Source organism: Typopeltis vanoorti, chromosome 20 (genome assembly GCF_054136105.1).
Source record: "Typopeltis vanoorti isolate ZY-2024b chromosome 20, IOZ_Tvanoo_1.0, whole genome shotgun sequence".
Lineage (NCBI taxonomy): Eukaryota > Metazoa > Arthropoda > Arachnida > Uropygi > Thelyphonidae > Typopeltis > Typopeltis vanoorti.
This window is the reverse complement of record NC_143568.1, coordinates 25,715,549-25,734,116: the sequence shown is the minus strand read 5'-3', so window position 1 is coordinate 25,734,116 and position 18,568 is coordinate 25,715,549. Positions and strand designations below refer to the sequence as shown.

The 18,568-nt window shown below is 33.2% G+C and overlaps 1 protein-coding gene and 1 long non-coding RNA gene across 2 annotated transcripts in view; one reads left to right on the top strand and one right to left on the bottom strand.

The window, feature by feature from the left end:
• Nucleotides 1-18,568, top strand: part of Tmem214 (Transmembrane protein 214) — a 367,830-nt gene that overhangs the window by 254,599 nt on the left and 94,663 nt on the right. The window contains exon 11 of the mRNA XM_090410284.1: nt 15,264-15,429. Within this exon, the coding sequence (XP_090266410.1) occupies nt 15,264-15,429 (166 nt within the window). The remainder of the gene's footprint in view (nt 1-15,263; nt 15,430-18,568) is intronic.
• LOC150095291 (uncharacterized) overlaps nt 1-18,568 on the bottom strand; it is a 72,410-nt gene that overhangs the window by 21,676 nt on the left and 32,166 nt on the right. The gene's annotated exons all lie outside the window — the stretch shown is intronic.

Sequence of the window (18,568 nt, the reverse complement as noted above, 5' to 3'; positions counted from 1 at the left end):
ATTATTAATTTGTATGATGGATCCAGTACAGTCAACAAGTTCTGTTGTTAAACGTTTCAGTAGCTCTTGCAAAAGAATATTGAATAATGTGCTGACATTCTGCAAAAAAAAGAATCATCTCCTTGATCCCCTTTCTCAAGTCATAAAACATGCAAGTGCGGGTGTATCGGGGTCAACTGTTAAAAGAATTCGTAGGGAATCAAAAGGTGAAGGTAAGCCAAAATTTAAATCTAAAAAAAAGTGCCAGAATAAAGAAAACCATCGAAACCATAGCTTTGAATGATTTTGATGTAGACGATATAAAGAACTATTCACGAATTTTACGTGGTCAAGAAAAGAGTGTCAACTTTTCCAAAATTGATGAGCACTTAAAGGAAAAAAAAAAAAATTTTCCTTGGAAAAGAGAAACTTGAAGGAAAATACTTCATGAAATTGGATTTTGTTTTAAAAAGTCCTAGAATAAAAGGAACCTTATCATGGAGTGAAGTGACATTGTTTTATCTAGAACGCAGTATATGAGAGCAATAAGACGTTTCAGGGAGGAGAAAAAACCGATTGTGTATCTAGATGAAACTTAGATTGATAGGAATTTAACTTATGGAAAATGCTGGCAGTCTAAAGAGGAATGTGGAGTGCTACAAACCGGAAATGCCTCGCGGCGCATAATAATTTTGTGTGCGGGTGGAGAAATGGGTTTTTTATTGAATTCAAACTTACTATGCAAAGCCAATTCAACTACTGGAGATTACCATGGGCAAATGAATTCTACGATCTTCGAAAAGTGGGCAGAAGAAAAACTGATTCCAAACCTTCCTAAAAATGCTGTTGTTATAATTGATAACGCTTCGTATCACTCTATTCGATTAAACAAAGTTCCAAGTTGGTCTAATAAGAAGCAAGTTCTTATGGATTGGCTCTCTGCAAATAACATTTCTCATTCCCCAGATATGTGAAAAATTGAATTGCTTAATTTGGTCAAAAGAAACTCGCCCACAACTAAACTATTTAAATTCGACACAATGCTCAAAGAGCATGGATTTCTAGCTTTGAGGCTACTACCATATCATTGCGATATTAATGCTATTGAGTATGTATGGGCAGAAGTGAAAAGTTTCATTCGCCATCACAACGTAACTGGAGATATTGACATGTCGAAACTTTTTAAGCTTGCAGAACAGGCGATTGAAAGTATTACAGTTCAAAACTGTGGAAAATATTGCTCTCATGTCACCTCATTGGAAAATATGTATTGGGATAGAGACAGAATTATCAAAGAATTATGCGAACCTTTGATCATCAGTTTAAGTGAAAGTGATACGGACACAGATTCGGATGACTCTGAAGATTAAATGGATTTGATAATGGTATTTTTTTCCAACTTTTTTTGCATAGGTTTGTTAAAAGAGTCACAACAAGTCATAAATAATTAATCGGTTTAGGACATTAAAGTGTCTCAGTTCTCTCAACTGTAAGTTTAGAATATCTAAGTTCATTTGAAAAAATTTCTGTTTTTCTGTATAATTATTTTTATTTTATAGAAAACTTTCTTAAAAATAAACTTAGTTAAATTTTTGTTTTATGCTATACCTTTTTTAATTTTGTTAATACTCTACATACATTTTTCCAACTGTTATACAAGCAAAATAGTTACACTTTAAAAACTGCAATGTTCATAAAAGAAAAGGCTAAATTTTCCGACCTGTAATAATAAACAAACTCATCCCAGAAGACAGATTGATTACCCTATTATCGGAATGGATTCTCCTTTTTCTGAAGTGTCGAGGGATCTCTAATCGGTGGGTGAACTATACCAATTCTTCTACTTTCTCCTTGAGTGAAATACATCATCATCATGCATACCAAGGATTTAGACCTTCCGGCCTTAGAGGTCATCGTTTAAGAGGACGTCCTGGTTTTCTTTTTCCTAATGGGTTGTATTTTAAGGCTTGTTTTGGTAATCTTTCTGTTTTCATTCTTTGAACATGTTCCATCCATTTATGTTTATATTTTTTAATTTTTTCTATTACTGGTTCTTGGTTCAATTCTTTCATAATTTCTTTTGTGATCAAATAGAGTATACTTTGCAGTTTTTCTCATAAACTTCATTTCTGCTGTTATTAGTCTTTGTTTGTCTTTTTGTTTTATTGTCCAGATTTCGCTTCCATACATTAAGACTGGTAGGGCTAATGTATTATATGCTTTTAGTCTGGTTTGTTTTTGAACTAGGTTTGGTTTAAATATAGAGTTAATTACACCTGTTATTTTTAAATATTTTGCAATTTTTTACATTTATATCTTTTTCATTTTCATATGTGATTGTACATCCTAGGTAGTTAAATGAATTCACCTGTTCTAAGATCTTGTTATCTCTTACTATTTTAGTTCTTGCTGGATCTTGTCCTTTAAAGGCTATAGTTTTTGATTTTTCTGTTGATATTATCATACCATAATCTTTGGATATCTCATTTAGATCTAAAATAGCTTTCTGTAAGTTATCTTCAGAATTTGTAATTATTATTTGGTCATCGGCAAATAGGAGTGTTTACGTTTACTGTAGGAGAAGTTTAATTCCTTGATGTAAATTTTTATTCCATTTTATTATTTCATTTAAGTAGATATTAAAAAGAGTTGCTGAGAGGGGACATCCCTGTCGGACCCCTTGGTTTATCTCTATTGTATATGATAGCTCGTGATTTAATCTTATTTGTATTTGATTATTTTCATATATACTTGATAGGTTTTTAGGATATCATTTGGTATTTGTCTTTCTTTTAATATGTTAAATAATATGTTTCTTTTAACTTTGTCAAATGCAATATGTGTTTCTAAATTGTATCCTCTTCTTTTCTCTATTATTAATTTTAGGCAAAAGGCTGGGTCCGTACATTATCGTCCTTTTCTAAATCCATTCTGTACATCTAAAATAAAGTTTTCGGAATATTTCATTAGTTTGCTATTTAAGATTCTGCTGTATATTTTGTAACATGAATTTAGTATACTGATACCTCTATAGTTTAGGGTAATCTCTATTACCTTTTTTAAAGATAGCAATCACAATTGCTTTTTTCCATTCTATTGTGGGGGATACCAGTTGAATAAATTTTATTTAAAAATAATAAGAGTCTTTCTTTGAATCTAGTTCCTGCATATTTATATAGTTCTGAACCTAGTTTATCTTCTCCAGGTGATTTTCCGTTTCTTGTTTCTTTTAGGCTGATTTTTAATTCTTCTTTAGTTATTTCCTTTTCATTTTCATTAATTGTTTGCCAGTTGTCTTTTTTAAAATATTTGTCTGTCCACAATTCTGTGTAGTAATTTAGAAATTCTTCTAATTTCAATTCAGTGTTTAATTTTATGTTTTCTTTGGTATCTGCATTTAAGTGTTTCAAAATTTTATATACATTGGGTCTTGTTTTATATAAATCATGTTCTAAATTAGAAACAAATTTGTTCCATGATTCTCTGTCTTTTTCTGACTTCTCTTTTAGCTATGGCTCTTATTCTTTTATATTCTATTTCATCTTCTAATCTTTTACTGCTTAACCATTTGTGATAGGCTTCTTTTTGATTATTTCTTTCATTGTATCATCCCAGATCTTCTGTTTTTTCCTTTTATTGAATTTTTTGGTCTTTCCTAAGCTTTCATTTGCTGCTGCATTTAGTATCGTTTTTATATTAAGCCATTCTATTTCTTCGTTTTGTTTTATTTTGTCTAGATATTGGTTAATTCTTTGTTCATATAGCCATTGTACATTTGTGTCATTCAATAGTCTAGTTTTATAAACAAATGTTTCAATTTTTCTTTCTATTCTTGTTACTTGTAGCCATTTAGGTGGTAATCTTAATTTTATTTATCAAGGAAGTGGTCACTGCTTATTTCATATCCTCTGTGAACTCTAACATCTAGTGAAAATTTTGATGTCTTTTCATTTAGTAATCTAATATTGATTTCCATCCTCTTGCTGCCCAAGTATATTTATGTATGTCTTTATGTTTATAGAAGGAATTCATTATTTTTAGGTTATTATAAACTACAAAGTCGATCAATTTTTTACCATTCCTGTTTAGAGTATGTTCTCCATGTATTCCTATATTATTATTAATTTTCGTGTTTCCAATTCTTGCATTTAAGTCTCCTGCTAAAATTACATAATCATTTTTATTTATTTTATTATATATGTTTTGTAGCTGATTATAAAAATCAATATTATCTTGTTCTCTTCCTTCTTCTGGGGCATATAAACCAATTATTGTTTAAATAGCCTCTATCTATTTTTATTCTAGCTTCTATTATTCTTTCATTCCATAATTTATTGTGTTGAAAATGAGTTATGAATCCAAATCATGACTCCTGCTTGTGTGCTGTCTGGTCTCTGTCAACTCCACTTTATATCACATTAAAATTTTCAGTTCTCATGGTTCCTTTTAATTTCTTTTTTGTTTCAGTGATTACTGCTATTTTAAAATTTCTTTCATTTAATAATTGGTATAATTCTATTTCTTTATATGCTATTCCTCTTATGTTCTAGTTTGCTATGTGTATTATATTTTGTCGTTTCCATTTTTTTGTTTTACCTTTTCCATTCCAGGGTCATTTCCTATAGATTCAATCCGATTATCTTTTTCTGTCAGCTTACTAGTAGAATTAAGTTCTCCATGGCAGGGGACTAGCCTGACGATGGAATAGTTCAGTAGTAGGGCTGTTACCTTAAGGCTTCTGAACTAGCCTTCTTCCAAATTTAAACCCATAGGAGGAATAGGGTATATTGAAAGGGGGAAAGAGTAGATTATAGAAGAATTACAGTAAGGTTTATAGAGAGGGCATAGTTAAGGCCAGAAATGAAAAGACCCCATGGCTCTCGAGTACTCTAATAGCATAGGAGTCATAAAATAAGAAGAGTTGGGTAAGAAGGCCTTATAGGAAAGATTAAAGTAAGTGGATCTTCCTCAAAGTAGCAGAAGGAGAGGAGATAGATCCAGTTAGGGGTCCATGGGAGTGCAGCTTCCCTTACAATCAAAATGATTGCCCCTTATTCAGTATATTCGGACAATTCCACCATATACATATGCACGCGTGCGCACACACATGGTGGGCTCCCCTATCCGTCACCCAGGGAACGCGCTCTCTAGGGGTTACAGGGCCCCCTGAGAGTGAAATACATAGAAGTAATAAAGTCTATTTAGTTTTCTCTACATGTGTCAAGCTGTTATTTAAAACATTATACTATGTCTAACATGCATGTCTCTATTAAATATGTAGTCACTGATTCTTATGGTGAAGATTACTGGAAGTCTGTCAGAAATTTTGATAAGCTAAATTGAAAGAAGACACACTTGCATAACCAGCTTGCGTTTCTAAAATGATGTCCCAATGCTAGTTTAATACATGATTTTATAAAAGAAAGGATACATTATATTAAGCTCGTCTTTTTCAGATAATATTAAAACCTCTGAACTTGAAACTCTATGAAGAATAATCTTAGTCCTGACCATTTTGACTTAATTTGTAGAATTTCTCTTTCCTCAGCCAGCCATGCTCACTCAAACTATAATGATCTGTATGTTTGAATTATTAAAACAAAGAAATTGTAGGTTCATTCAGCAGCCACCCAGTTCTGTCCATGAAACACGGGTCATAACTAACCATCCTTTTACCAGTGACGAATTAAGCATATTGTCAAAAGCTCCAGATTTTGCATTAACACCTCATAGTTTGCCTCATTTAGACTTTTATAGTAGGTGTAGAGAAAGGCATTAGAGAATTATGTACAGATGTTGCTAACAAGTTAAGTTTTGAGAATGCACAGATATTGTATAAAGCTAAACCTCTTCTCTGAATATTTCTTTACCTGAATTACAAGCGCTTTGATCTTTATACCAAAATAACATTGCTATAACTAAGTCTAACAATGGAAACAATGGTTCTTTTGGATAATACTGACTATTATCGCAAATTTAATATTTTATTACGAGATAGATCTACTTCAGTATAATTGACAGCGATCCTACACAAAGCTAGCTAAACAAATTAAATAAATTATTAGATCAAACATATTCATCATGCTTGTTCCCCACATATTTATAGCCTTCCTAAAGTGCACATATCTGGTTATCCATTATATCCAATAGTTGACTACACAGGATCTTCTACTTATTATTTGGCAAAACATCTTTCAAGACTTCTATGAATCTTTACTGGATTACCATCTCTTATATCAAAAATAGTTTTGACTTCAAAGAAAAAAATTAAATGTCTTCATCTTGAAGAGCCTGAAATGTGATGGTTTCTTTTGATGTAGTTTTACTATTTACAAATATACCATTTCAGAAAACTCTACAATTTTTACATGTAGATTTTCCTGTTGACACCATCAGGTCAAGGGTAATGCAATGTATAGTCCTGTATCTCCTGCTTTGGCAGATTATTTTATGAAGCATTTAGAGGATCAGATTTCTAACACCATTTTATCCTTGACTTTGCATTTGGATACATTTTGTGGATGCAGTCTGGCCTCGCTCTGAAACAGAACTACTTCAGTTTCTGAATAAAAGTAACTCTTTATATACTCGCATTAAGGTCGCTATTGGACGTGATTTTGATGCGAGTTCAGTGACCTTGATGGATATATCAAGATCACATGCAATAGTAATCTTAATGCAAGGTCACCATACTTGACTTTCAGAAAAAAATAGCAAGATTACTTCAACAGATTGGCTTATGAGTCTTTTTCCATCTAGTTTGTAAACTTTATATCTTCCTTATCTCTCCTAAAACAAATATCCTTCTCTTTCTTAACTGTGGAGTTTACAGAATCCCCAGCTCTTGCACCTTGCATTATCATGGCCAGTCTAGTTGTTTTGCACAAATTCATCCTAAAGAACATTAGGAATACATTTCATTTAAAGAATCCACTAAATCTGGTTTAGCAAAAAAAAAAAAACATTATCTACAAAACACAGGATTCAGTGGAACAACCAAAGTGTTACATAAGTTAACATCGAAATTAAAATAAACTTATTTCAATTATCTCTATTAATTTGTTAAATAAATTAACAGAGATCCTAAATACGAAAGTTATTAAATTCTATCCCATCAATGGAAACTTAGTTCTCTTAATATATCAACTTGCAAATCAGAATGATCCATTTGAAACTGAACTATATGACTATATCCTAATGCGAATCCTGAATACCAATCATTAAATTATCCAGCCAGAGCGGAATTGTTATATATATATATTATCAAAAAAAAATCCCCCCCCCCCCTTGCAAATAGAAAAGTGAAATTTCATATAGAAAATTCATCACATTTATTATATATTAGTGAAACAACAAAAACTAAATTTTAAAATGTTAGGATGGTTAGTTTGCTGACATCAAATCTTTGAAAAACTAAATATCTGAATTTCCCTGGAAATTGAGAAGAAAAAAAAAATTAAAGACATGAGACTTGTTGTATTTTGACTTTTAAGAAGTCACCTACTGTTGAAAATAAACCATTGATAAATCCCATACAACTGATGCAAACATGCTTATGAGATCGTAATTGTGACCTGTGATCAGAGAGTAAGTTACGTTTTTTTGGCATGGGGGAGGGTCATGTTGCTATCTATAAAATTGTTTATCAAGGAGATAACTACAATTTAAAAGAATAATATAGTTTATGGATAGACCTGAAGAAGAAGAAAAAATAAATCTTTGAAAAGAAAGAACTTTCAACACTTGGAGTCCCACTGTTAAAAGCCGAATTACTGTACTTGGAAATTGAACTGAAAGTTTCAACTGTCTATTTTCCATATACATATCAGAAATGTGTTTCAAACACTCCAGGTGGATATTTGATATATTGCAAAAGTAAAGGAATTAAGAAATTTCTTCCTGATTTTTGGATCACGATTCTTGATATTATTTACTATTAAATCCATTTCAACATGATAAATTTTTGACATTTACTTTTCAGTGTAATAATTTTAAATAACATTGCTCCTTTGGTTGTATTGTAGTCAGTAAATACAAAACCATATGTCAAGGCTTTTCAAGTAAAGATCAGCTGGTGTCATATATAGCAGCAGTATTTTTCATTATGCAGTGGGCAGAGAATACTCACTGTTGTAATTGCTTTGTCCTAATCTTAAAAAAAAAAAGGGATGCTATGGAACATGTGGAACATTTTTATTTTATTTATTTTTGTGGTATGCGACATTGACTATTTTAAACATACTTATTAAAATTATTATGCAAATTATGTATGTGTAATACAAATTATTACACATACTTGAAAGCAGTAAGTGTAATAATTTCTCTTTATGTGTTTACTGTGGCACACACACACAATTGCAGAATTTTTTTGTGTGCGCATGTGTCTGTGTAAATTACCTGACAATAAAGCTGTTAACTGGTGCAACAGAGCAAGGCATAGAATACTTAGACTTATATTCATTTTAGTGAAAATAAATAAATGAATAAAATTGTACCAAACTATATTCTCTACTGGCTTACATCAGAAATATGCATAATTATACAGTATGATAAGATTTCATGGCTTTACCCAAATAAAATAAGGTCCCAGCTGTTTTTGTCAGGGAATCAGAGTACCGACAGTGAAAAGTCAGTTATTGGAACAAACCCAACATCGGAAGAATTGAAGATAAGAACCCATCAACATAATGAGCATTAATGGAAATGAAATCAAACTTGCAGATGAACTGAAATGTACCATATGGACATACTTGGCATTACTAAGACAAAGAAAAAAAAAAGTAGAGTAGAGTGTTTGTTGGTGTTGTTAATACTGTGAAGCACTAGTATGAATGATCAACAATGCTTTAGCCTTTCAATACATATAAGTCAGTCAATGTCAACAATGCCCTTTTGGCTGGAAAGTCTTGGGTTTCCATCGAGAGAACATGAAGAACCTTTACCAAACTTTCTGACAGAAAACCAGTCAGAAAAAAACACATTTTAGATAAAAAAATAATCTGGCCTCATAGCCTTAGTTTCTTCTGCCATAATTCAAAACAGCCACTAACATAACAATCCCTATCCTTGACATCCATTAAAAATTTTGGTCAAGTAAAGTTACCAGCCAGTATTGGATTATCCAATATTGGTCTTTTCACCATAAGTAAAGTTCCTTTTAATTAAATTTAGTATTCTGATATTTATTATTTGTGTTACTATCATTCCTGAACTAAAACTTCACTAACAAAAATCCAAATCCTTATATGTTCATTTACTCTATAAAATGCCCATGCAACTTATATTTATCCAATATGACCTTCTTACCAAACGCTCGTATTTACATTTGCTTTAATTAAATTGTAAACCTCACTTTTCTGTTTACTGTTCAACCATTTATCCTGTAAAGAATGGAGGCCATTCAACAATTGACCATTGTGCTTAGTTTTCTGTCATCAGCAAAGAGAGTAATTTTAATATTTGAACCTAAATCATTTATAGATAACCTTCAGATATAGTGCTTGTAGCCTAACATATTTCTAACACTAATCTCTTAGAAAACTCCCTTCCATATGCTATTTCCTTAACTTACCCATCCTTTATCAGCTAGTTTTCTTGTCCATCTAACCTATCTGGTACATTTTAAAATGCAGTTTCTTTATGTGGTTTCTGATCACAGGCTTTGTTAAAATTCAACTAAACCACATTATAGCCATTACCTTGATCTATTAAATTTACCTGTGATCTCTTCACAAAAAATCAGATTTGTAGTAACAAAACTGTTTTGGATTGTTAACAAAACCATGTTGTGCTCTACTTAATAAGCATTCCTTATCTGGATATATACAGTGCAGTAATACCTAATGAAATTTTGATGATATATTCATGCTACCTAGTTACATTCAAATATAAAATACATGTTATTATTATTAAGCCTCCATGGGATCAAAAGACTCATTGCAGTAGATCGCATACACACATGGTTTGTCATACTGCACCTTAAATATAATTGTTAGCACTCACTACACTCAGGCAGTGCATTCCAATCACTTGCTATTCTCCATGAAAAAAAAAAAACTGCTCCTCATCCCCTTGCTCAGACAAACACCTATCAATGAAATTGTAAAGTATGTAACAGATTGTACTGGCTATGCAGTTCCAACATCATCATCTCAATTTCCATTCTGTCTACAGTTCTGATGGAACCCAGAGTGGCAAGCAGGAAGATCTAGATAGAGCATGGGATATATTTTGTAGATACCCAACCACAGCAAACTTAATAATCTTTATATGTGCTCAGGCCAAAGCATGTTATGTGAGAAGTCACAGGCAAAGGCAATATTGGACCAATTTACATAATTGATTAATCAACCAATGCAAAAAATTGTATAGGATAAAACATGGAAAATGAAAGGTGGATATACATCCATTATGTTTGTCTAATTTGGAACATAATATCTGCTGATCCCAAAGCTATAGCAGACACTTTGGGAGAAAATTTTTCCAGAATCTCAGCAACAGTTTCATATCTTCTTGAATTTTTAATACTGAAAGAGCCAAAAGAGAAACAGCTGCTAACATTTCTACCATGGTTTAAAGCCGTACAGTTACCAATTCATTAAGGAGTAATGAATTGGTAACTAAAAAGAGCTCTTTTACTGTCTCACCCTAGTGCAGTAGGTTCTGATTACATCCATCACGAGATGATAAAACATCTTTCTTCATCTTCCATTGATCCCCTTCTCTTACTATGCAACAGAATACTTAGAGGAAGAGTTTCTTGCTTCTTGGCATAAGTGAATTGTCAGTGCCATCCCAAAACTAGGAAAGGATCTGACACAAGGAAATAATTATCAACTTATTGCTCTGACCAGATTTCCATGTAAGATATTGGAGAAAATGATTAATGCCAGACTTCTCTGGTATTTAGGAAGCGACAATCTTTTCACCAATACACTTGGCTTTCGCAGACATCGTTCAACTTTGTACTAACATTTGGTCTGTTAAGAAACTTGCATAAGAAACACATTCCTGAAACCAAAACACCTGGTTTCAGTTTTCTTTTACATGAAAAGCTTATGATATAGCCTGGAGATTCAGAAGTCGTGGCATATTAAAAGGCCTCTATAACCTAGGTCTAGAGGCTTTTTAATAAATATGAGATCCTTACTGTATTTATTAAAAAGTTTGTCTAGCTGAGTCTTTCAAGTCAGAGTGAGAGGTATATTCTCTTGGCCATACCATCAAGAACAGGGTGTTCTTCAAGGCTCTGTGTTAAGTGTTGACACTCTTTGTTATCAAAATAAATTAGTCACTAAACATCTTGTTAGGCTCTGCATGGTCATCTTGCACATTCTTATTTACTGAGGGATGATGATCCCCCTAAGTGTAAAAAATATAACAGACATCTCCCATCATATTCTGGTGGAGTGTGTTGATATTGCATTACTTTATTTGCTATTTGAACAGAACATGAGCTAATGCAAGTGACTAACGTGAGCTATGTGAGCTAATGCAAGTGATCAGGCCAAATAGAGGCTGTCAGGATCAGATCTTCACTCTGCGACAAATAGTCGAGAAAGCATGGGAATATAACAAAGATCTGTATTTAAGTTTTGTCGATTTGGAAAAGGCATATGACAAGGTGCCAAGAGAGAAGCTATTCAATACGCTGCATTTATATGGTGTCAATGGGGCATTATATCAAGCAATACTTAGTCTTTATTTGAGTTGTAAGTCAGCAGTTAGAATTGAAGGAAGTACAGGAAGATGGTTTAATGTTAAATCTGGTGTGAGACAAGGATATACATTATCCCCTCTGTTATTCATTATCTATATGGATCACATTATGAAGGAAAGTGGTATTAAACATGATATCAAAATCGGAGATGTTAATGTCAGCTCTTTGCTTTATGCAGACGATGTTATACTTCTAAATAAATCTGCTACAAGTCTGCAAGATTCTCTGACTAAATTGAATAGCTGTTGTAATAGATATGGTATGAAGGTCAGCAATAAAAAGACAAAGACAATGAAAATAGGCAGAATCATTGAAAATGTCAAATGTGTTGTGAATGGAGAACCTGTGGAACAAGTAAAACATTTCAGCTATTTAGGCACGATTTTTACTGAAGATGGTAAATTAAATATAGAAATAGACAACAGAATCAGCAAAGCTGATATGATGGGAAGTCAATTGAATAAATTCATATGGAATAAGAGAGAAATTAGTCGGAACACTAAATTAGCTGTATACAAGACAGTGTTCAAACCAGTTTTAACTTATGGATCTGAGAGCTGGGTCAGAAGTAAAACAGTTGACCAAAGACTAGAGACCACAGATATGAGAGTCCTGAGAAAGAATATAGGTGTGAACAGATGGCATCAATGGTAATATCATATTAAAAACGAGGATATTAGGAAAGAACTTGACATTTTCTGCATCCAGGAATGCTTTAACAGAGCTAATCTCTGGTGGTATGGTCACTTAAACAGAATGGGAGAGGAAAGATTAGCAAAACAAGTGTTCTCTGTCAGGTTGGCAGCAAAACGACCCAGAGGAATACCAAGATATAGGTGGATTGATATGGTAGAAAGTGCTTTAGACCAGCGCTTCCCAAACTGTGGGCCGCGGCCCCCCTTGGGGGCCGTAGGTTTTGTTGAGGGGGCCGTGAAATAATGAAAACAAATTTAAAATGTTTTAAAACTAAGTATATTTTGTTTTATTTTAAAAGAAATGTATTTAACTTTTATTATTTCTTTTTTGTTATTTTTTATATTTTAATGGAAAAATTCACACATTGGTGTTGGTTCACAAACTTTGCTTCTTGCGTATTTCGGCGCTTAACAAATATTAGTAAATATTGCTTATTCATATGTTTCATTTCAAAGCAGTGGTTAATTGTATTTACTTCGAATGTTCTCCAGGGAAGTTCCAAATCTTTCTGTCCCTTTCATAATGCGTTCCTAATCAGGGACTGTTGATATTGACTTTATATACATATCAAAACTCGTTTTATATTATCACTGTCATCCGAGCTAGTTTTCTGTTACCAATAAAAGTTTCGCATATACTTCACACATGAAAAAAGCTTAAACAAGTTCATGTGGGGATATAGTAACTCGCTTGCAGTGGTAAACAACACGCCCTCCCTAAGAGCCACTATACTGCAGAAGGGCAATAAAAATAAGTACTTTTATTATGCCAGTGAATAAGGTATGAGGAGTCTGTGTAATATATTTCTCAACAAATAGCGCAATTAGAGACAAATGGGATAAAAACACACTAGTTAATGAATCACATGTCCCCTTATACAGAAACTATGCTGTATAGACTGAAACAAAACCATATGTTGCATGGGCAAACATAGTATCTAACTAAAAACTATTGTTATTAATTAGATGTATGTGAGTTCGATTTCCCAAGGCGGCAATAAAATTCAACCGAACGTGTTAAAATTCGTAAAAGTGTTAAAACTAAGTAATATATATATATTAAATGTTATGGCAGTTTCACATATGGAATTCGGTTGAAGAGAGTTAGCATTTCAACTCAATTGTCAGCTATGCTTTTATCTTTCGGTTGTGCGATCTTTTGTTAATACTGCACCAATCATATGCATGTTTTAATAAACAGACTGCCTTTGCTGTCTGTTTCGCGTTAGGCTTAATTACCGTAAAAGGAGAAAAGTCACAAAAGTGAAAAATGTTCCTGGTCCGGGGATTTCCGTATTCAGGTAATATTCACTAATTTCTTGTTATCAGTTTATGGTGTGCCAGTATTGGTAAGTGGTGATATTATTTTATCTATTCTACGTTAAAAAATTTAACCCTGAGATGGATAAGTGGTTGATAAAAAATAAAAAAAAAAATCCCATGAACAATCAGAAGCAGAAACAGACTAAAAAAAAAAAAAAGGACAGTATTTCATATTTTACCAGAACAGACCGTATCGTCTTCAGAACCAAACGGTAAGAGGCAAAAAATGTAATATATGCATTTGATTTTTGCAATATTCGCTATGTATATTTTGTATTGAATATAAATACAATAAATATAATAATATATCTCTATTACGATTTTTTTCGAGGGGGGCCGTGAAATATTTTAATTTTTGCAAAGGGGGCCCTGACATCCAGAAGTTTGGGAAGCACTGCTTTAGACGATAGAAATATAAGATCTGATAATGTTGGAGTGTTGACAAGTAACAGACTGATTTGGAGGAAAATTGTAGATAGGAAATTAATAATAATGTAATTTTTTTCATGTAGTACTATCATATCCTGTACACCCCTTGAGGGTACATGGCAGGAATTTGATGATGATGATGATGTATTTTTTCTCACTTGCCCACACATGGCACTATTGTGTTACAAAATATAAAGTTGTTGATCCCTTATATTCTGTGGAACATATCTAAAAAGATTAACACAATTATTACAATGTGCAGTGGACAATTATTTTCCTTAAAATTTTGAATAGAATGCACTTTCTGTTTTCTAGAGAGCTTTGAAAATATAATTTTTTTCCCTTCTCAAAACAAATGCAGCAAAAACTTGGTAATCATAAAAATTTAAATGCTTTTGGTTCTGTAGTGCTTTGTAGTGTTCGTGGTTTAAGTACAAAGGGATAACATTGTGCTTAAGTATCTCTAGCTTATCAAGAATAGTTAATAAAGAAGAAAGAAAAGTTGTGTCAAGCCTGGAAATTTTGTGGAACAATAGAAAACTGAGAAAAATAGAAGGGTTAGTTTTGTTGATTTTATAAGTGTCTTAGATAGATGAAGCCTCTTGCTGAACAAGTTCTAACTGCTTACAAGTGTGTGTCAGAATAACTGATGGCATGACAACACAGTGATTAATTTTTGTTGTTGTTTGTTTGTCCTCGAAACTAAATACATCAGTAGGAAGCCATATATCATTTGCTGGGGACATTGAAAATGCTCTTGACTAAATCAAGAATTTTTAAAATTTCACTCCAGACAGGAATAGTAGTTTTGCAGGGTGGACTGCACATAATATGTATTCAGGAAATCTAAAGCGAAACTTTGCAATGTTAAGGAAGCATTAAAATGCATCATCGTATGACAGTCTGAAAGAAAGTTCACAATTATTAAGCAGTTATGGATCCTCATCATTGGTGACTTATTATTGGTTTCATTGCTCTGGATTAAAAAAAAATCCTATTCATGTCTTTTCACCATATTATGATCAAAATACATGAATAAGAATTTATTTTTGATTACTAAATGTGTGCTATCTATCATTTCTTGAGACCTCTACTTACAAGTGTTGCTCTGTTTTCAGTTCTTTGATGAGTTATCTATTAGAGCAATGGGAAAAGCTTCCAGCATCATTTCCTCGCAAGCTACTTAAGGAAACCCTATCTACATTCCAGGTTACTAATGATGAACTAAATGCACAACATAAAAGTGGTCAAGATGGACTTGCTGATTCTATTAAGTACTGTGATGTAAGTACTGATAATATTATGATTACAACTGAGTTAGATTATTTGAATAGTAACAGATAATGCTACATATAGTTTATTTAAAATAATTTTTGGGATGCAAAATGAATGAACATGGATATCAAATTAATTCTGTACATAAGTGCCACTAATAAATTACATATTATTTAAGAATTGTAGAAATAATAATGAAATGCATCAGCAGACTTGTATGTTAAACAAACAGCACGCAAGTTACGTAGATGGTGTTCTGGGTGGACAAGGAAGATATCAGTAAGCACCACCTTCACTAAAATATCAGAGTAAAACTCAACAGGTTCAAAGGTTGTTTGAGTGTTATACTGCAGAGCTAAACATAAGATGGATGTCAGAGACAATAAACTTCCTCATCACACCAGTATGGAATTGTGTATTCCACACTGTTGCGATTTAATGGAGATATCAAAAGTAGAACCTTGGCTAGAAACCACAAATTTTCATAGAATATACCGTCAGGTAGAACATGTTGTCATTGTGCAGAATGGTTGCATACACTCTTTTTCCATGGGCCAGCTAACCCTTATAACGAGAGTTTATGCCTAGTATCAGTTTCAGTGGTGCTTAAACTGTAGAATCTGTATTCTGGATAACTGAAAACAGGAATTGAAGCAATGAATCTCACTCCAACCTGTTTTCATTAAATGAAAGAACCAGTATTTCCTGGCAGTCTAGCAAATGCTATAAACAGAACACTGCATTATTTCATCTGTTCAGAAATCGTAGATGTAGGAGTGAACTGTAGAAGTAGTTTCTGAGATATGGAATTGGTCCATTCCTTGTTTTTTTTCCCTCTCTCTCTATATATATATTGTTATGAATGGAGGTGTACCTTCCACATTTCAGATGCTGCTGCTATTACACTTATGGAATTCTTCTTCATGCTAATGAAGAAGAATTCCATAACTGTAGCAGCAGGGCTAATGTTCCCTATCATATGGCAAAATCTGCAAAAGCTTGGTCTTGAGGATAAGAAGGTGCCTCGAAAATGGTTTTTCAGCTGAAGAGTCCAATCTAAATACAGTTGAAAACTTTTGGGAAAACCCAAAGGGGGGGGGAGGGATGAATCAATGCAGAGACCAACATCACTTACACTACTCAAAATAGTCACACATGAAGAATAAGGGCTAATCTCCAGTAAAAATGGTCCAGAAGTATATAGCACGGTGAAGTTAGTATCATCATCTATGCAAGGCTCTGGAGTATGTATTTAGCTGAGTTATCTGAAAGCAATAATAACTTAATTAACCAGAGTGTAAACCTGTCTCAACAGATAAAAATTACTAATAAATGTAATAGTTGGATGGGAAACATAAAAAGATAAAACAGAATTTGCTATAATAGTTAGTGGTTCTTTTGAATTTCATGAAAATTGATAATGTTTTGTAATATGTTAAAACTACTCTTGCAAAGTAAGTTAGTTTCAGGCATGAAGCAAAATACCACTGTTGTATAAGAAAAGATAGCAGGGTTTATTCTTCTTCCAGAAACTCTGGTTTTTCATTCCCATACAGACAAATTGCCTATGAGTACACACACCATTTACAGACAAAAAATACTAGTGGTGGGCAGTTGATGTAGATGATGATCATAGTATTAGTGGTTCTGTGTAGTTGGTGAATTGTAGAGTACATTTTCCTCCCTCGATGAGTCTTTGGACTCCTTGGCGCTGTCACGTAATAATAATATTAAAGATCCCATTTGAAGGTACTATGAGTTCCAGCTAACAAACTCAGACAGAAATACTAGAAAATTCAAGTCACATGATGTGGCAGTTTTTGAGGTAGTAACATTTTCTACTGTTTCAGTATACCAAAATTTAGTTGTAATTTTTTTTTTACAGACCTATTTTATTAGAAATAATTTATTTTATCCCACAAACTTAAGAGACCTCATCTTTCCAAGAACTACTGATATAAGCAGATACATTAATTCTTCCTGTAACCTCCTGTTATGTAGAAAAAAAGAACATATACAGTCAGTCCTCGACTTGCAATAGACATTCCATTAATACATTTGGTAGAGCCTTTGTAGCTCACTCAGTATAGATGAAGTGCTTTGGTTGGAAAGATCTGGATTCGATTCCCATCTGTGACATGAGGAACCTGTCTAGTCTCTTTCGACAAAAGGTGAGTTAGCCAGTCTCATATGGAGGTAGAGGGTTTTTCATCCCTCTGAACAGGCAAAGTGGCCCTGTGAACATGCACTGATCTACAGTCCTAAACACACACACACACACACACACTTAATCTCTCATCAGGAGGGCTCAAACTGTGTCCCCTAAAGGGATGGGGGAGGAACACCATATGAATATATTATTATTCATTGAATAGCCTCTCACTGCTGCAACCCATGAACCAGGGTGCTATATCTGCTTTCAAGAGATATTTAATACTTTTTCTCACGCTACTGCTGCGACCAAGGGTAAGAAACCCTCAGAAAATTTTAGGAGAAGTATAACATCTTGCATTTCACAAAGATGCAGCATGGAATGAGGTGAGAGAGCAGAGCATATGAATGGTGTTTGCAAGAAGCTGCTGAAGATATATGGTTATGCATTCATAGGATTTGGTAAAGATAAAGCCTTACAAGAAGTTGGTGACAAGATGCTGCTGATTCTTCTAGCCAGAGGTGGAGTTAAAAAATTGTCACTGAAGATATAGATGAGTTGATGGAAGATGTGGAAGAAGAGCTTGCAAGGAAGACATTATAGAGCTGGAAACACAGAAAGAGAAGAAGAGGGGGAAAAAAAGAACACGAAGAAGCTAATTTCCCCCCAAAAAATGTTTCACAAAAAATTTGTTTGTGAAAAATTGGCAGAGTTACTCACCTCTGTTAATAAAGCAATTCAGTTGTTTGAGGAAATGCATCTCAACATGGAGAGATTTAGCAAAGTAGAATGATGGCTTTTACAGAAAAATTTAAGCAAAAAAAAAAGAAAAAAAAGAAAGGAAACCTGTGCAGATTTAGTATGAAGCAATGTAAAAATTTTTAACGACGCCCACTCTTGCTGGCATCTCATCCCTGAAGGTGAGCCTAAACCTTCCGTGAGTCATGCATCTGGATGGTGTGTGACTCATCCTCAAAACACTGTTGTAGTTTCTGA